The 20,795-nt window shown below is 36.1% G+C and overlaps 1 protein-coding gene across 2 annotated transcripts; it reads right to left on the bottom strand.

Moving 5' to 3' along the window:
• Positions 1 to 103: 103 nt before the first annotated feature.
• LOC124532778 (histone-lysine N-methyltransferase SETD1) lies at positions 104 to 20,269 on the bottom strand. Of its 2 annotated transcripts, none has more exons than XM_047107845.1 (28): positions 19,909 to 20,269; positions 19,504 to 19,740; positions 18,803 to 19,052; positions 16,898 to 17,086; positions 15,679 to 15,833; positions 14,685 to 14,798; positions 14,064 to 14,148; positions 11,328 to 11,446; positions 9,817 to 9,968; positions 9,278 to 9,417; positions 8,693 to 8,845; positions 7,903 to 8,023; positions 7,048 to 7,181; positions 6,705 to 6,911; positions 6,357 to 6,566; positions 6,162 to 6,277; positions 5,940 to 6,057; positions 5,514 to 5,595; positions 5,301 to 5,434; positions 5,047 to 5,165; positions 4,407 to 4,650; positions 3,967 to 4,111; positions 3,724 to 3,856; positions 3,343 to 3,628; positions 3,072 to 3,261; positions 2,647 to 2,753; positions 2,300 to 2,494; positions 104 to 1,616 (listed from the first exon to the last, which is right to left on the bottom strand). In XM_047107845.1, exons 2-28 carry the CDS (start codon positions 19,737 to 19,739, stop codon positions 1,443 to 1,445), a joined length of 4,308 nt encoding a protein of 1,435 aa, XP_046963801.1. In that variant the 5' UTR covers position 19,740; positions 19,909 to 20,269; the 3' UTR covers positions 104 to 1,442. The 2 variants fall into 2 exon arrangements, with proteins under 2 accessions (XP_046963801.1, XP_046963802.1); XM_047107846.1 differs by having other exon boundaries at positions 20,090 to 20,269.
• Positions 20,270 to 20,795: the final 526 nt, after the last annotated feature.

Below are 20,795 nucleotides of genomic sequence, written 5' to 3'. Positions count from 1 at the left end.
CTGAATTTTTTACTTAGTTATGGTAAAATTCAATATTTTTTCTATGAATAGATTTACTTAATGGAGTCTCCATTTTTGTATATAATAATAATAAAACAGTAAATTAAAATTGTTGAAATCTTTTATTTACATTCTTATACATTTTATTTTAAATAGTAAGAGTGTATTTAGAAGGACCAATTTTAAGGGTTTTCATTTCTATTATATTCTGTTAAATTAGATTTATTATTTTCTTTGAGAAAACATAACAAAACTATTAAAAACAGAAGTGACGGAAACAACGTTTACATTTTGTTACTTTTAATAGCACAATAGAAAATGTACTTGAAACCTGTACTACACATAAGTCTGACAAGCAGCAGAGATCTCTGTAAAAAACAATGTACAACACAAAATATTACAGTGTGTAAGACCTGACAACCTATTCCTAATGAATTATATCTTAGAATCAGTCAAATCAGTATAATACAAGACTCATAAAAAATTGATAACATATGGTTGCACTCGAGTTTTCATCATTACATACATATCTGGAAAATAAACACACCAGACTCACACGCCACAAGCACACGATTATATAATTACCTTTATACATTATGTCATTATCATTATTTGAGGCAGTCGCAAAACAATTTCCTTTCAAGCCCATAGCGGTATTTAGAGTTACTCAAAACGTATACTGGCGTCCTCATTTGTCATATAATTATGTAAATAAGGGGCATAGCTTTTGTTTTGATTATAATCATCTTCAATAAAATAATGATCACGTTCCCGATTCATACGTATTTAATTTCTTAATTATATCTATACACAGATTAAAGGTCGCAGACCAGTTTCTCTATAAATAATTTTATACATTTTACAAAGTCAATGTAAGGTATATCGTCGATATTTCGGAATGATCGATATCCTTAAACCATTGTGACAAACGCCCATTGTAATTTCGAGACCACTATCGCTATTATTTTCAATATCAATATTTCAAAAAACAATATCCCGATAGGAAAAATTTATTACTTTAATTAATTTGGAAATTTTAATACATACAGATAAATTTATTATTGCTTTTGTTGCATTCAGTAATAGTCGCTGAAAGGTTCATTTAAGCTTTATTTTGTTGCAATTTTGAATAATCACATTCATTTTGGCAAAATTAAAAAGTAAATCTACAGACCATGCATAAAGCCTTAATGAAATACAATCAATCAATCGTAGCTGCAACAATGAAAACAAAAAGTAAAAATCGTAGCAAGAGAAAATATAAGTTTTGTGCTTAAGTTACTAAAACAAAAATTGCATTTTATTTAATTATTATGCAGGCTTAGAGTGACGATAGTTTGAAAACGATAATTCCTCGTTAAAACAAAAGAAAACACAATAAATATTGACAGTGGACATATATTAGGAGTATCATTGGCGTTCCGAGTCCGAGACGTCTGCGCTCAGTTGAGGTACCCGCGGCACTGCGGCGCGCCGCACAGGCACGGGATCTTCTCATCTTCGAGCGGGAACTTGTAATCGTAGGTGATCTCCTCGTCCACGCCGATCGGCTGTTTGGAGTATATTACTATTTTCTTCTGGGACTCTATTGTTATAATCTTTGCGTAGCAGTTCGGCTGTTGAAAATACATAATATATTAGTAATGCTATAAGAAAATATTCGAAATTTTACTCTGTTATAACTGAATGAGTTCAAATACTTGCCACAAGAAAACGAGTAGAGTTACACGTATTAGATTACCATATGCTATTTACCATATATTATTTATAATACAACCCTGTTTCACTTGACTACTTATACCCATATTATTTTAACTTAAATCATAGGCATTTATTTGCAAATCCATTGTGAATAATACCATAGATTATTATTAATCTCGACCAATAATGTCAAGTCAATTCAAGGTTAAAGTTCGTTTACTTATCTTTATTATCTGTGACAGTCACTCAAAACTCAACAAATGTATTATTTTAAGTTAACAAAACTTCTATCATTTTCCACGTTTCCTCGCAGCAGTTATTTCAGATTATATTTACATTAATGTTCTATATATAAGACTTTCAGTAACTACTCTACCTTGAGAGAATTCGTTAATCCCTCAACAACTCAACAACCCGTTGCATATGCTAGCGCTTATTTGAAGTGTTTTTGAACTCTGTTATCTACTATTTGCAGTTTGACACATTTTCGAATTGTCTACCATATGAGCCGGTTCTCTTTAGCTTTACCCTCCACAGCAACACTTATAATGTACATATTTATAATGCTTTATGAAGCTATTTTGATCAATGCACTTACATTGCAGCTGTGGTTTATGAATCGCGCGAGATTGCCGCACTTAGTCGCATCGATGATGGTGTCGAGGTCGATACGGAACAGGTAGGAGCTTCCGATGCCGGTGGCCTCGTAGTGAGCCTCGCGCACGTCCGCCACGATGGGCCGCACCATCTGGCCCACGTACTCGATCACCATCTCGTCCGCGGCTATCGGCTCCTGCGATCACATTTTTATTTTTAATAAGTAAAGTAAAGTATACTTGTGTTTACTTTTAGTACTAACTGAAATTAAGTATAATCTTTTATCATTTATCAAGTAAATATATTACATTATATGTAGTAGTAAATATATGAAGGTAAAAAACTCACCTGGGCGAATAAGCCCCAATCGTGTATGCCAGATTTGGCAAACTTAAGCTGCTTCTTTCGGAATTTGAGTTGATTAAATTTAAGGAGATCAGAGTCCGTGTCCGTTCCTGAAATAGCAATTTTAAGAATAAGTACATATTTATTTATAATTTTATCTTATTTTCTTCCAGCGAAATTTTGTTTTCGAATTGCATCCATTGCAAAATCGCTTTGTCGCAAAACTTCACCAAGTATAGTTAAGTTGTTATTGTGTTAATAAAAATTACACAAAAAACAATGAATTACAAATAATCGTAGGTTTAAACTATAACTAATTTAAGATTAATCATACAATTAATTGTATCTGAAATATATTTACATAATTTAATTCAAGCAAATAATTAATACGTAATACAAGGAACTGGTAACACTGGTCACGTATTTACCGAAGGCGGTGAGCAGGCGGCGCTGGTTGGAGCGCGCCTCGCGGGACAGCAGCTGCATCTTGGACGCCTTCTTGTCGTCGGGCGGCGCGGGCACGGCGGCGGCGCGGCCGTGGTGGTACTTGTACTTGGCCTTCAGCCGCGCGTCCATCTTGTAGTAGCCCTCCGTGCGCGCAGACCCGCTCGAGTGGCTCTGCGGGAAGGGAATTGCAATGACACTCACGTGCAACACACATTCAACGCATGCCGGTACACTATCCAGTCGGTACAGTACCTGTAGGTCCTCGTACATGTTGGCGTAGCGCTTGGACTTCTTGCGCGGCGGCGAGTAGGTGAGGTCGGTGGGCGGGTGGTCGACCCAGTGCGTGTCGTTGAGCCAGTAGCCCTGCGCGTCCTCGGCCAGCAGCGCGTCGTAGGCGCGGCGCAGGAACTCCACGTCCTCGCGGTCGATGCCGCGCGTCAGGAACTCGTACATCACCTGCATCTCCGCCATTATGTCGCGCGGCTTGAACGTCACGCTCGAGTACATCTTGTCGTACTCCGGCAGCGGCTCGTACAACCTACGGCGGAGCAGGTCGTACATTATTAGCACACATATAAACAAAATGCCATTTCATTTTTTATAATAGAATATGTCTATCTTTTCCCAACTTACTTATTCTGTATTTCAGCCAATTTCTTGGACTCATGTTTTCTTTTGTACGGCTTTTTGGTCTCTTTTTGTGATTTGACCTCGTCGCTCTCGATTTGCGGCGACTCGATCTCCGGCTCAGCCATCCAGGTATAACCTATAAGTTAAGAATCACCAATGAGCAAATACAAAATAAAAATCTTCAAATAAAAAAAAATATATTTAGTCTTTGTATGTTTTATTTCCTAATAGTAGCATAGCGCGTACCGTGGTCGTGCTGCAGATGGTTGGGGCGCGGCTCCTGTCGCGGCGGCGGCCGGCAGTACGAGTGGTCGAGCGCCACCTGCGACGCCTGCGACGCTTGCGACGCCTGCGACTGCGGCGACGAAGTCTCCGACAGCGCGCTGTTCGCCTGTTGTACGAAGAAATAAATATTACAAAAAAATAAATATGAGACAACGTCATCATCATTACTCTGATCCCAATGTAAGTAGTTAAGGCTCTTGTGTTTTGGAAACACAGAAGTAACGACGGTACTACAAACACCAAAACCCAATACAACATAGAAAAAAAATGATAATCTAGACCGACTCATCCGGAAATCGAACCCGGTACCTCGGAGTGGCGTACCCATGAAAACCGGTGTACACACCACTCGACCAAAGAGGCTGTCAATGGAAAGGTTTTCTAAGGAGTTATAAATTCACCTCCTTGACGCCATTGACACTCGCCGCCGACTCCGTGTAGCTGTCGCTGACTGACGGAATCCTTTGCCTCTCGACTGGTTTCTTCTTCTGTCGCCTCTCTTTTTTCCGTCTCGCTTCGAGAGGTTCCTCTTCCGATGTGATCTCTCCCTCTTCAACGTCCGCTTCCGTTTTATTCTTTTTAGGTGATTTGAGATGGTTCTTAACTGGACTACTTCTAGATTCTTCCTCTTTAGGTTCGATTTTACTGAAAATTTTTAGCAGATAACATTAGCAAGATTTCAGCTATAAAACACTGTTTTTTTATGGTATAGGTTGGCGGACGAGCATATTGGCCACCTGATGGTAAGTGGTCACCATCGCCCACAATGACGCTGTAAGAAATATTAACTATTCCTTACATCGTCAATGTGCCACCAACCTTGGGAACTAAGATGTTATGACCCTTGTGCCTGTAGTTACACTGGCTCACTCACCCTTCAAACCGGAACACAACAATACTGAGTACTGTTATTCGGCGGTAGAATAACTGATGAGTGGGTGGTACCTACCCAGACGAGCTTGCACAAAGCCCTACCACCAAGTAAATATTGTTTAATACCTGTTTAATATTTTTACTAACGATCATCATTTGATAACTAACCTTTCGTCGGGCGCTTTGTCAGGCGGCGGACCGGCGTCGACTTCCATTTTACGTCTCTGTTCTTCTAAGAATTCTCTCTCTATCTGTTCCATGTACTCAGTGTTTCGTCTCCTTCGTTCCTGTAATTAATAAAAGGACAAGTATTTTAGTCCAAGTTGGTAAATAATGTCATTTATTGGTGGTTAATTTATTTTTATTTTTTTAATATCTCAACAATGATGTATTTCTTGTCTTTGTTGAAATCATTGCCTTACCTGATACTCTCTTTCTTCTTCAGAGTCTGAATACACTCGGTCCAATAACAAATCTCTAGGCTCCTCTTCTGGTGACAATATAGGAGAGCCGAGTCGATCGTCTGACGCTTCCACGGGCGGTATAGGAGTTTTTTCTGCATAACATAAAAATAAATCGTTAATCTCATAACTACTACGACGAAGGAAAATAGGAGAAGTAAGCAATATATATACCTCTCCTTCTAAGTTCTTCTTCACTATCCGATGATGACGAGTAGACCCTTCTCAGCCTCTCCTTATTAGATATGACCTTGAACTGAAACATAATATTTTATAAGACTGGATACTTCGGACAAATGGACACAGTACGGTCGTATTTTTTATTTATTTAATTTACAACATCCACAGGCTTGCAGATGCCCGTGCCTATATTTTATTTTATATTAAATTACATTTTGGCGTTTTATATTTTATACTAAACAGCAGATCTTCGCTGGAAATCATTCTTTGTCGTCTTCTTGGGAGACGTGGTCCACACTTATTTTTTTTTATATAATATATACATAATCTATAATAAATAATATATAATAAAAATATATAGCTGTATATGTGTAGTGGTCGTATATATTAGTCCGGTTGGTTGTGTAACGTGTAACGCACCTCTGCCTCATCGATCTCGGAGTCGTCAGTGTCGGAGTATATGCGCGGGGCGGCGCCCTTCTGCGCGGAGCGCTCCGAGCCCGACCACGACGAGCGGGACGACGACGATGACGACGACCTGTCGGAACAAGATCAGTCTTAGTTCGTGATTGTATCGGACAAATCAGACCGAATGTCTTTCCATTGTTATTTCGATTCAAATTAAAACATATTAGTTCCAACCTTGATGAGCTGCTAGACTGTCGTCTTCTACCAGTCGATAAGTATGATCCTGTCGTCCTATTTCTAGGGCTCGTGGGCACTTCCTTTTCTTCATCCGAGTTTTGAACAATTTCCTCCTAAGAATCAAACTCGCATATTAGTTTAAAATGAAGTTCTGTGATATTTTTACTCGTAATAGTTAGAATTCCGGCTTACCTGATCGCTGAGCCGTTTAGATGAGTCTTCGTCCATGACGACAGGAGAAGGTATTTTCCGTTTTTTTCTAAAGCTCGGCATCTTCGGTATCGTGGCGCGGAGACCCAGCCCGATGCCCACGCTGTACCCTCCGAGATCCAGTCCTAATTCTCGAGATTCCATTATAGATTTTATTGAATCAACCGTCTCTTCTTTCTTATTTGATATATCCTGAAAAATATGCGCGTGTTAGATTAGTGAATTTTTAAAATGTATAACGTCTTCAACCAATCGTACTAATCAATACATTGCAGAATGTTCATAAAGAGTCTTGTTTGTCTGCTAAAGATATCTAATTCTTCTTTTCACCTGTAATGGCTGTCCTATCTCCTCCTTGAGCGGCTTGACGGTTTGTCTCGTTTTCCTGCTCTGCTCGTCCCACCACACCTCGAAGTTTTTGAACGCGGTGCTCTCGATCATTTTCTTGTTGAAATCTTTCTTCAGGATTAATTTAAGCTCTGACGTCACTCGCTCTATCACGCTGTTAATTGTGGGATAGTACGGGTTGTCTAACTCCTAAAAAATAAATGACATACGAAGATCAGAATCCATTACATTAAGAAATACAACAAATACTTGTCGGTGGTCAGTAGTCGGGTGGTCAGTAGTCGGGTGGTCGGGTGGTCGGGTGGTCGGGTGGTCGGTGCGGTACCTGGTGCGTGGGCTGGTGGTCGGGGCGGTGCGGGTAGTGGTGCGGCAGCAGCGGCGGCGCGGCGAAGGCGCCCGCGCCGTACGCCAGCGCCATGTCCGCCACGCCCGGGTAGCCGGCCGCCGCGCCGGGGTACGCTGCAGCGGGGTACCGGTTATAACGAGCCATACGTAATGTCTTATATAAAACTGCCTCACTGGTATGTACGGTTGCAGATATTGAGATCCTGGTTTCAAGCTTTCAGTCAAGCCAATAATAGATTATTGAGTGTTTTCAGTAGCAACCCGAAGTTCAATAGCTAAAGTAGTGTCTAATGCCATTGACTCTGCGTCTCAAAGTATTATTAGCTTTAAGGGAGAGCACAGTTGTGTACATTGTAATAAGTCTTAGGCAGTAGTCGAAATCATTAAGCAGGACGTGACGCCGTTAGCTGCGTACCGGTAGCACGGTCGTGTACATTGTAATAAGTCTTAGGCAGTAGTCGAAATCATTAAGCAGGACGTGACGCCGTTAGCTGCGTACCGGTAGCACGGTCGTGTACATTGTAATAAGTCTTAGGTAGTAGTCGAAATCGTTAAGCAGGACGTGACGCCGTTAGCTGCGTACCGGTAGCACGGTCGTGTACATTGTAATAAGTCTTAGGCAGTAGTCGAAATCATTAAGCAGGACGTGACGCCGTTAGCTGCGTACCGGTAGCACGGTCGTGTACATTGTAATAAGTCTTAGGTAGTAGTCGAAATCGTTAAGCAGGACGTGACGCCGTTAGCTGCGTACCGGTAGCACGGTCGTGTACATTGTAATAAGTCTTAGGCAGTAGTCGAAATCATTAAGCAGGACGTGACGACGTTATCTGCGTACCGGTGGTGGGCCACACGGGTTGGTAGTAGTGCGGGTGCGGGGCGGGCGGGTAGTAGTACGCCTCGGCCGGCACTTGCTCCTCAATCTTGGCCTCCGTGGACGACAGCGACGACAGAGACATCTGCAAGCAACCAACTAAACTTTAGTTAAAGCTACGTCTACACACATCTATCGTTTTCATACAATTAATTTTTTTTTATGATATAGTTTGGCGGACGAGCATATGGGCCACCTGATGGTAAGTGGACTAAGTGGTCACCATCACCCATAGACAATGACGCTGAAAGAAGTATTAACTATTCCTTACATCGTCAATGTGCCACCAACCTTGGGAACTTAGATGTTATGTCGCTTGTGCCTGTAGTTACACTGGCTCACTCACCCTTCAAACCGGAATACAACAATAATTAATTTGAAAATCTTTTTAAAAGCCTATACATTTTATTTATACGAATTACATTGGTTTATACATGGTCTATGTCGATATAAACTTCAATAGCTAAGACGATTGAATAGATGGAAATAATTAATACATATAAATTATTTATTAAATAAAATACTTAAAGTAAAGTAAAGTAAAGTAACAGCCTGTAAATTTCCCACTGCTGGGCTAAAGGCCTCCTCTCCCTTTTTGAGGAGAGGGCTTGGAACATATTCCACAGAGAGGCAGAATTTCTATGAAATTTGTCACATGCAGGTTTCCTCACGATGTTTTCCTTCACCGCAAAGTGAAATTAATAAAATATATTTTAAATAAAATACTTATGTGCGAACGAATATGTTAAATAACCTGGTCGTCTTCCAAATTGTCCTGGTCCTTGTCGGGCGGCGCGGCCGGCGACCGGCGCGGCTCCTCGCCGGTCAGGAGCTCGTCTTCCGATGACGATATATCCGACCCGATCTTGTCAATTTGGGGTAACTTTTTGCGATCGTCTTTTGCTTTCTGTATATTAATAAATAAATTAAAAATCAGAGCTGGTATCACGTGGTAATTGCATTTAAACCTTAAAAAATTGTCATTCGTGAATGAATGAGAAATTGTACAAAAGAAGAGAAATATATATATATATATATATATATATATATATATATATATATATATATATATATATATATATATATATATATATATATTTATATGGGACAGCATCACATACATTACTCTGATCCCAATGTAAGTAGCTGAAGCACTTGTGTTATGGAAATCAGAGTAACGACGGTACCACAAACACCCAGACCCAAGACAACATAGAAAACTAATGGTAATCTACATCGACTCGGCCGGGAATCGAACCCGGGACCTCAGAGTAGCGTACCCATGGAAACCGGTGTATACACCACTCGACCATGGAGGTCGTCAATCGACCGTTAGTACCTTTTCGACGGTAATTTTGAGGCATTCCAGGTAGAACTCTCTGCTCAGATACGGTGATGGAGTGTTCGACAAGGGCTCGGGGTCGATTTCTTTGTTCTGATTGAAGGATATTATACTCTCTCTATCTTCGCTGCCTGAACCTGAATAGTATTAAAAAAAAAAACAAATTACTCCAAGTACAATACGAGCGAGGTTAAGGTTATAAATGTTTTCAAATTTTTTTTTATTTTTTTTATTTATGCTTTTATTGTACACCACACTGAAAAGTAAAAACAAACATAATATAGATTGGGCCTTGATAGAACAGGCGTACAATTTTGGCGACCTTATCGCTACATAGCAATCTCTTCCAGGCAACCAACGGTGTATGATAGGTCATAGAATATAAGGTGGGTGGTCGTGTACTAATAAATAAAATAATATGAGTCTATAATTAAAACTATGAAATAAATATAAATATAGAATACACAAATTTCTTTTAGTACAAGTAAAAGATCCAAATAATAAAATGTTTACATAGTCGCATATGTTATGCATACCTTCGTCATCCGTCGGTGGATTGTGGGCATCCAAGTCCGGTATCTTGGCAGGAAGTCGGTCGTCATCCTCCTCCTCAGAAGACATGCCGAGGGAAAGGAAAGGCGGAGCGAGGCCCCCGCCGCCACTGGCACCTTTTAAAAGCATTGCGATCCTGTAATATTCATAAAAAAATATTAATTACCACACAGAAAGAATATCAACTGCAATACTTACTATAGCGGCAAGATACGATGGCCGCTTTGACACATTAAAAAAGTGATGTGAAATGTAAATTTATTATAGATATAATATATTCAAATCTTTGTTTGTTTGCAAGTAATTTAATTCAAATTTTTGTCGCAAGTAATATCTGATTAAAAATGTTTAATAAAAAATATATAAAATAAGTTTAAGTAATATATTCGAACGAAATCAATTTAAATCAAAAATTGGAATTAGAATTAATAACTTTATAAACACATTACATACAAGAAATAAATTGATACAAAAAAGAAACCAAAAACACTAGTGGCTATATTTAATCGGAGTCGTCCATACTGCTGCTTTAACTGTCACTGCTATCGTCACTTACATTAATTATAAGTTCATTTTCTAAAATATTATCTATTTTCACATTTATTTCATAATCGTCCTTTATTTATATTTGTAGTTTAGAAATCACATTCGATAAATTGTATGACTGCACGTCACTATTGACAATAAAGATCAACAATTTGCTCCTTTGATGTAATTATTTATTAAATACGAAATTTCATGAGCGGGCAAACGTCAAAACGACCATCATAGCGTATAGTAAGACACAAATTAGATGTAGCGTCGAAAAATGCAATGGAATGAAAATAAAACCGATTACTGCCGATTTACACAACCAATAGAAATAGCTCCCTATCGCGCCATTCGACGCTATTCGTCGCTATAGATTCTCGCGTCAGTGAAAGCAAGTGCATGTAAATCGACGTGTCATATTGACGAATATATTAGGTCATATGATATTACAAGTTATTACGTTTGTGCAAAGATCATATTCGCATGAGAAATAAATATTGATAATTTGGGATAGCGTAGTCAATTCGGATGTGATCGGTTTTACGAATTTTGCCGATGCGACATCTAGTTGTGTCGTACTATACCGCTACTATAAATGTGCTCCAGTCGAGTGAGTCGAGATGGCCCAGTGGGAGTCGAGATGGCCCAGTGGTTAGAACGCGTGCATCTTAACCGATGGTTGCGGGTTCAAACCCAGGCAAGCACCGCTGATTCATGTGCTTAATTTGTGTTTATAATTCATCTCGTGCTCGGCGGTGAAGGAAAACATCGTGGGGAAACCTGCATGTGTCCAATTTCATTGAAATTCCGCCACATGTGCATTCCACCAACCCGCATTGGAACAGCGTGGTGGAGTATGTTCCAAACCCTCTCCTTAATGGAAGAGGTGGCCTTATCTCAGCAGTGGGAAATGTACAGGCTGTTACTTTACTTTACTTTTTTTTACTTTAAATGTGCTCCATACCTGGTGTCTAGGTCGACGTTTTTTGGTTCGTCGACTGGCGGAGGGGGTTTGGGCTCTGGTTCCTTCACAGCAGCCGCCTCCTGAGGCGGAACTGGCTCCTCGCTTTTACTTTTCACTTCCTGTGAAATTAAATTTTAAAAATCTTAACTCATGAAAAATTCCTAATGGCTAGAAAATATGCTGGAAAAATAAAAAATTTTTTTTGCTAAGTGCAATATACCTATCTAAATTTTATGTTTATAATATTATCGCTTTTACTTTTCACTTCCTGTGAAATTAAATTTTAAAAAATCTTAACTCGTGAAAAATTCTTAATGGCTAGAAAACATGCTGGATAAATGAAACATTTTTTTTTTGTTAAGTGCAATATACCTATCTAAATTTTACTATAATAAAAACTATACTAATAGTAATACGAGAAAATATGAACAAGAAAAATATAAAGGCAATAGATTTTACAATTGTATTTGACTGGTTTTTAAAATCCATTTTATATTATGTAGTAGAGTTTTAGGAGCCGTAGAATAGTACATATTTGCCGAAAAATATCATATTAAAAATTCCATATTTAAATAGCGCACAAAAACGCTACTTGGACAATATGGCGCTGCAATGGGGTCGGTGACGCCACTTTCCTGTATTATATATATAATAGTATAAAAGCAAGGTTTACAGGAAAGTGACTTCATCCTAAGCCCGGCCAATCAGGAGCGTTTTGTGTCACGTGACAAACGTTTGAAAAAATGCATTTTTATTTGTAGATTTTTGAACAAATTAAGTATTATTTTCAACTTTCGTTAGTAAATAACCATTTTTAAACTCATAATATACAATGATTACGATAATTCACAATTTATTTTTCGCATTGTCCAATAGCCTATTGTTGGAAAAAGTGATAGCTTAAAAATAAATGTATGTAAGAATTCCAAAAGCAAAACATTATATGCGTGCATGCGTTTAGTACATATATTATTGTTATAATTATAAGCAATGATTATGAATACACCAATAATACCATTAGACATGAAAAATGCGTGACGGATGGAATATGTGATTTAGGATAAATATTATAATCGAACTCTTTTCTAACAAAATGACAGATTTAGGAATTAATTTTACACTTTGTCGTGATTTGTAAAGTCGTCACGTAAAGTACAGTAACAGCCTGTAAATTTCCCACTGCGGGGTTAAGGCCTCCTCTTCCATAAAGGGGAGGGTTTAGAATATCCGGCAGAATTTCAATAAAAAAAGACACATGCAGGTTTCCTCGCGATGTTTTCCTTCATCGCCGAGCACGAGATGAATTATAAACACAAATTAAGCACATATTTATAGTGGTGCTTGCTTGGTTCGAACCCGAAAACATCGGTTAAGATGCACGCGTTCTAACCACTGGGCCATCTCAGCTCTATTACAATATTCTCGTCACTTAATTCTATATATTATAAGGCATAATAATTTCACACTTCTCATATTATACAAAATATAAATATCATCTACATAAACGATTGCTAAATCGTCCACATATATGTATAGTACGACACAAATTAGATGTAGCATCGGCAAATGCAATGGAATGAAAATAAAACCGATCACTGCCGATTTACACAACCAATAGAAATAGCTCCCTATCGCGCCATTCGACGCTATTCGTCGCTATAGATTCTCGCGTCAGAGAAAACAAGTGCATGTAAATCGAGGTGTCAAATTGGCGAATATATTAGGTCATATGATATTACAAGTTATTACGTTTGTGCAAAGATCATATTCGCATGAGAAATAAATATTGATAATTTGGGATAGCGTACTCAATTCGGATGTGATCGGTTTTACGAATTTTGCCGATGCTACATCTAAGTTGTGTCGTAGTATAACTACTACTACAGGCTACAACATAACGGCCAGCGAGTACAGTGGCGCGGGGCCAACCTTGTCGGGCGCGTGAGGGCGCGCGGGCTCGTGCGCGTGCGCGTGCTCGTGCGCGTGCGCGTGTTCGTGCGCGTGCGCGTGCGCAGTGCGCGCGGTTGGCGCACGCGGGGAGGGCTCGCGCGCCTCGCTCCACGCGCTCACCGGTTGCTCCGGCTTCGCCCGTTGTACACACACGATTATTAGCTAGTGTTTATATAACTACTTCTTGGTAAAGAGAAGCAGTAGGGCGTTTGGTTGTACATCGATTCAATTTTTTATTATTATTTTTTTAATTTTAATCATTTCCATGATCGATTACGATTTACAATTTTATTGAAATACAGATGATAGCGTTATTTTTTACAAAAGCAGCAGCGTTAGTAAGTTAAATAAAACGATAAGAGTATACACATAAATGAACACATTTTAGTGGTAGCTATTAAAAGTTTGTTATGCATAAGAGTCAATACAGAGATGATGATGACAAAGGTAATGAATTTTTCAAATATAGCGACAATTAATGAATGGATCATAAAAAGCGATCGACCCTCCTATATATCAAATGATAGAATTATTAATTCTGGTCGAATTATGGGTGTACAGACCAAAGCTGGACTTGTGAAGAATTTAATGTGATAGTCAGCTCGGTAAACGAATAAACGTATTTAAGAAGGTTGGAATTTAAATATATACAGATAAGTCATTAATAGAGAAAGTAGAACCAAGTTACACGAATATCTCAAAAAAAGAACCATTACATTCATATGTAGTTACAGATTGTTACTTATAGAGAAATAACTCTTTCTCCAGTGCCAAGAGAGTACTCACGTGGTGATGGTGCGACGCGTGCGGCGCGCGCCAGTCGCCCCACCACAGCCCCGAGCCAGCCCCGCCACCGTATCCGTAGCCGTAGCTGAAAACGTAACGACGATTAGTTGACAATCGTTGCTTGAAAATTATCCCAACCTAAAAATAGCGACTTTTTTTTTTCAACAATATTTTGCATAAAAAGTCGATAATCTTATGTCTGAGAGTCAGAGGCGAATTCTACTTTAAACTAATATTGGTCAATTTAATAAAAAACGTGACAAAATAAGTTCGAGTCGCCAGACTTTAGAACCAGCTAAAAACATAACTTTAAAATCGATAAAAATTTACAATAACCAATTTAATTGTAAATGTTTTCCTATATTTAAGAAAAACCTTATTAAATCACTCATTTAAATGGTATTTTTTAACTATATTTTTTCCCGCTGCTACCTTCTTTTGCCACTTATTTTCTCTTATCGGAGACACTTTTTGGTTTACATTAATATGTAAATTATACATTAATATGTAAAATTTAAAAAAATATATAATCTTATTATAAGTGCCAGTGCTATTTATGAGAAATGATTACCTCGAAATCTAAATCGATTTGTTAAAAGATTCTCGTGTAATGTGTGTTACCTGGGTTGGTAGTAGGGGTCGTAGGGCAGCGGCGCGGGCGCGTAGGGCATCTCGGCCACGTGCGCGCTGGCGTACGTCTCGGCCGGCTCGGCGCGCGCGTAGCGCTCCCTGTGTCTAATGATCACAACAACAGCCTGTAAATTCCCACTGCTGGGCTAAAGGCCTCCTCTCCCTTTGAGGAGAGGATTTGGAACATATTCCACCACGCTGTTCCAATGCGGGTTGGTGGAATACACATGTGGCAGAATTTCTGTGAAATATGTCACATGCAGGTTTCCTCGCGATGTTTTCCTTCACCGCTGAGCACGAGATGAATTACAAAGACAAATTAAGCACATGAATCAGCGGTGCTTGCCTGGATTTGAACCCGCAATCATCGGTTAAGATGCACGCGTTCTAACCACTGGACCATCTCGACTCTTCTCTAATGATCATTGCTTTGAAATTAATCAAACGCAGTCGAAACTAGTAACTAGATGTATATAAAAAAGAACTTTTTTCCTCGCATTTCCGAACTATTTTTGCCATTAATTAATGGAATACTAATACAAATACACAGACATGCGTGGACCCTGAAAGAATTACTTCTTTGGACAATTGTGTAAAAAGTATACTCTATCATAAATTAAATATTTTTAATACCTGCGCTTGCATTTCCTTTTACAACGTCCGCTTGTAAAAATATAAACAAAAATATAATTATAGAGACATTAAAAAGTTATTGCAGCATTTTAGCTTTTTCAGTCTGTGCCACTGTTACAAATAATTCGAGATTTATCAAATTTCGACAATTTACTTACCTTTTATTAAAATCGGTAAAATAGAACAGCTTTTTTTAAATTCAATACACAATCAAATTTTACCTTAAATATATTTAGTATTTTTAATAGGAAATAAAAATTTATTTAAATAATGTAGCACACATAAAACCCATTCCCTAAACTGCATTAAAGTAAGAACAAGAAAATAAAATGTCAAAAAGAGCAAAGCTTACCTCTCTCTGTCTCTTTCTCTATCCCTGTCTCTGTCCCTGTCCAAGTCTCTGTCTCGCTCGCTCCGGTTGCGATGCCGATGCCTGTACTCTCGCTCTTCGTCTGACCACCGCGTATTGCTATCATTGTGCTCATCCTTATAGCGAGGATAGGGTTCCTTACAAAAAAAGAGGATTTTGTTAAGAAGACTTTCAATCCAACTAAATAGATATGAATCATAATGCGTGCATTTGGAAAACCACTATTATTAAATAACACCAAATAATTTTAAAATGGAATAATACAATTGAATAAGTAATTAAAAAAAACGCATAATGATTTACGTAAATGTAGTAAAATAATAATATGTATAATTTAAGGAGATAAAATATTTGGTATTTGTTAGAGAACTAACCAAACATTTTTCGTCATCAGCCTATAGTGGAAAACATCTATTCGTTTAAAAGAATGGGATAGACATAACAATAGGGAAGATGCGCTATATTTTTTTTTGTGTTTATTTTAAAGAACTCCATACAGGATAGACCACAAGTATACTAAAAATCCAAAACACTCTAATTTATTGCATAAAATGCAGTTTGAAAATCTCATTTTAAATTTTCGCGCGAAAACGGATCTTTATTTTGTTTGACGTCACCCTGTCTGTCACTGGCCCATTGAGCGTACTTGTCTTCACTGGCTTTGATACGTATGCATTTTTTCTCGACTTTTGAGATGTTTTTTTGTAAAAATTCAAAACGGACTATTTGATCCGAAAAAAACCGTATTGACATATGTTTTGTGCCAATGTGTTCATCTGCTTCAACAAAGTTTTCAAATAATTGGTTTTTGAGTGGACCTTCTGACACAAAACTAAAAAAAGAAAAAACTGAAATGAGGAATCTGGAGTCTGCTTTGAGAAACCCAACTTCCATTTTTATTCGAAATACGCAATTTATTTTCGTTTCAATATTCACTTTTTTTACAACTATAACGTAAAATAAGTAGTCATAACAGGAGCGACGTCACAGAACGCTAATTGTGTTTTGAAATCCGTTCCGTTTCAAGTTACTTTAATTCGTAATTATTGTTAAAAAACAACATTATATCAAATATAAACCTTGCAGTGGCTTTTATTATTTTTCAACATTTTAATACCAAAAATTCCATAAATATTATATTCGCATGTTCCCTATTACGTAGTAGTTATGATGGATATTTTAATTGCTGAAAGAATAATACCTTGTCTGTTAATTTTGTATCTTCTAATCTCTTACTGAGCGCGGGATCAAGCTTTGGCGCTCGCACATCTTCTACGAGGGTGGGTACTTTGGCAGCTGACGTTGCCGGCTGAGGCTTTCTCTCCATGGTTTTATCCTCAAACATTTCTTGGCATTTTTTACCAAAAGGATCGTGGAACACATCTAGCACCTGTGACAAAAAAAAATAACTTTAATCGCATTATTTCACTTCACTTGAAAACTAATATAAGCAGTATTTGTTAGTAGTATTGAAAGATTTAATAAATAATGTACTTATATATAAATGTATACTACTAGCATCCTGCAACGGCTTCGCACGAGTGCAATGCTCATACTAAATTAAAAAGTTGTCATTGTGGGTTATTCCTACGAGATAATCATAAAAACAGAACCCGTGGACTTTTATGAAGACCTTTTTTAAGTAGTACAATACCATAGTACTTATTTTTATGTACCTCGTAGGGTTCATACAGCATTTGCAATGTAAGCACAAAAAGGGTCTAAATATTTTAAATATATACAGTTCAAATAAAATAAATGTGAACTGTCATGTCCATTATTTCATACAATATATTTTATAATAACTAATATATTGTACTTTTATAACAAAATTATGTTAATATAAAGAATTTATATAGGGTTGATAAAGCTTGCTTCCAAGTAATGGTATTTTACAGTTATTGGTATTTTAGTGCAAATGAAGTCCTATAATGCATACTCTAAAAAACTCTGTACTCTTCAGATTAATGTCCAAAACAATATTTAAAAAAAACTCCCACTAATCCAATGTGAATATCACTAATATTGTTTTCTCGACTTAAGGATTCTCATAGCCTGCTGCATTTTGTCCATCGTAGTACATATAGTCAATACTGTTGCAATTCCATGTAAACTATACTAACTTTCAATTTTTTTAATCGATGCATACTCATATCTAATTCAACACAGAAATGTATAACAAAATGTCCAAGACAAAATGTTTAATACCATCTCTTTTTGTGAACTAACTTCCTTAAGACAAAGCATTGTTTTGCTTTGGTTCTCACTATCTACTATTTTTAAATCAACAGTCATCCGGACTGTACTAAACTTTAATTGTTTCTTAGCTTTCTTCAAAAACCATATATACATACATTAATTGTACACTATTTTAAAACTTTTCATTCAATCAGTTTTTGTTTACTAATATTATTTACACTATTTTCAATGCATTTTTTGAAATAACACTTTATAAGTACTGTACAGATCCAAAAATATCACTTTGATTAAATAAAAAACTTATAAAAATAGTTTAAAATTGATTTATCTTTCTAATCATCATTGCTTTGATAGTTGTAAGAAGAAAACACAATTGGTTAACTAATTGCTTCCTAAGCAAATACTTTACTTATAGAAGGTAAGTCCATAAAAAAAATGTTGAGAAATAAAGTTGACAGTAGATATTACTTGAGTCGATTATTTTAATAGTGAGGCCATAATATTATGTAAGGTTGTCAATAACTACAATTTGTACTACACTTCCATTCAACCACCTAATTTGTGGCTGTCTATTATTGTATTTTTTGTTACTGGCATCTACTTTTAATTTTAACATCATTAAACACTTGGTATATGTGCGCTGTTCCTCTATCTTTCCTTGTTATGGTACAATTTCTCATTAACAAACACTTTATAAATGTACACTTTTTGTCGATATAATTCACATTTATTAATTTCTTCGCAACAGCGGCAAATATTTTAATATAAAATTAGATCTTAATAATACTTATTTTGTTGTTAGCAAACATAAACATTATCAATGTAAATTTTATCTTGAAAACGAACAGAGTACCAACACATTCCAAATAATTAGATATCAAATAATAGAAAACAAAATATCACTTACCTGGCCCATTACGGATTTGCCGTTATATTTCTCAACACATATTTTAGAATATTTTACATCTTGAAATACAACTCTAGCAAATCCCAAATGCCTATTTGTTATGGGATGGTAAAATATTGTCAATTCCTCACAGGGGCCGACTTTGTTCATCATGTCAGAGAGAAATGCTTTATCAATGTTATCATTCAGGTTGCCAATAGTTATTTCCAGTTGAGGAGGGATGCCTACATAATTTTTATCTATTCTGAATCTGTAAATAATGATTAAATATTGATGAAGTTACATTTATAGCATATTGGATTTTAAATCTCCCGCCATCTGACATCTGTCAAATTATAATGTTGGTGGCACATATATTAATGAAATAATAAAAACAAAGGTTATTGAAAGAAATATTAGATGAAATTTTGAAATAACTTAGTCTTTTGTTACATTTCAAGAAATAAAAAACAGGAGATATGCATTTAAAAACAATACAATTCATGAGACAGCTAACACATAACCTTTTAGCTTTTACATACCCATTTTTGTTTTAAATTATTTAATTTGTTTATTTACCAAAAATTTTACAAAGGTTTTAGTAAAACTTTGTTAAGCATTTGTCTAATGCATTTATATTTCCCATTATTTATATGTCAAAAGAAGTATCAAATGAATTGTAACCAAATGTTTATATTCTGAGCTATATAAATTAAAAATACCTAGGCACTGGCAAATCCGCAGGTTCTAACTTATTCCAAATTCTAGAGATTTGAGATCTCGGATCTCTGCACTGCACAGTTGGATATGTATTATCTCCAGGAACCATTCCATCATATCTGTATAATTTAGTAGCTCCTTTTACAAGAAATGGGTCTATCAACAATTTATAGTTTTTAGGTGCCTTGTGAAGCACTGCGTTATGACCTGGGGTTCTATGCTCCATGCCTCCATTCATTCTGAAAAACAAAAAAGCAAATAATGTTTATTGAACATAACCTCAAATTCTATTATACATTTATAACAAATACAAAAACTGATGCTGATACAAACATAAGACAACATTAAAATAAGACAATTGAATATAAGATTTAACACAAAACAGCTAAATTGTTATAAAAACAAACCTGAAATATTATTAAAACAATATTGTAAAAAATATATTTCTCGTTTTTACACAAATCTAGTAAGATATTGTAAAAACATCATGTAAGCCTTAAAATATAACGATCAAATAATAATTAACATTTTTATAAAACAAATTTTACTAAGCTAACACAACGATATTGTATTAAAAAATATTTTTACAGCAAGCACTCTCCATGGTGACGGCCACTCGACTATGATGAAATGTATCACACAATAATTATTAAAAAAATATATTGCTTATAGATGGTGTGGAAACGTAATATTTTTCATTGAATAATATCGAAGACAAATATATAAATATTTTAAAAGTAATTTATTTAAAAATAAACAACATATAGGACGCTGATTTGACTATATAGATAACATTCACCATAAAGTTACTTTTTTCATTTTATTTTATGCTTTTGCCTCGATAAATCAAATGCAGTTTTAAGTCACGTACACACTAATGTCTAAAAAAATAGAAACACAAAAAATAAAATCCTACAAAATTTTCATTAAAATAAGAATAAAAATATTTATTTATGATTAAAAAAATGTAAAGCCATTAAAAACTAAGAAGAAAGAACATTTTATTACCATAAACTAAGTGTCACATTTTACATAGTAATATTATATATTACTATTATTAAACCATACTAAATTAGATATTATTTTTGTAATTGTTATTTACATGTCAGAATATAGACTTTCTATTTATCAATCTTATATAGATTCTTGACTATTTTTATTTTCCATTAACAATTCTGAATGCTAGATTTTTTAAACTTGATTTTTTTATCCATTGTTAAGTTCGACTTTAGAATGTTTATTCGGTGTGTACCAAATATCATACCCTATATGTAAATCATATTCGAGAAACAAT

Source organism: Vanessa cardui, chromosome 10 (assembly GCF_905220365.1).
Source record: "Vanessa cardui chromosome 10, ilVanCard2.1, whole genome shotgun sequence".
In the NCBI taxonomy this organism is placed as follows: domain Eukaryota; kingdom Metazoa; phylum Arthropoda; class Insecta; order Lepidoptera; family Nymphalidae; genus Vanessa; species Vanessa cardui.
Note: the sequence above shows the minus strand (reverse complement) of the source record. Positions and strands in the feature narration are given on the sequence as shown.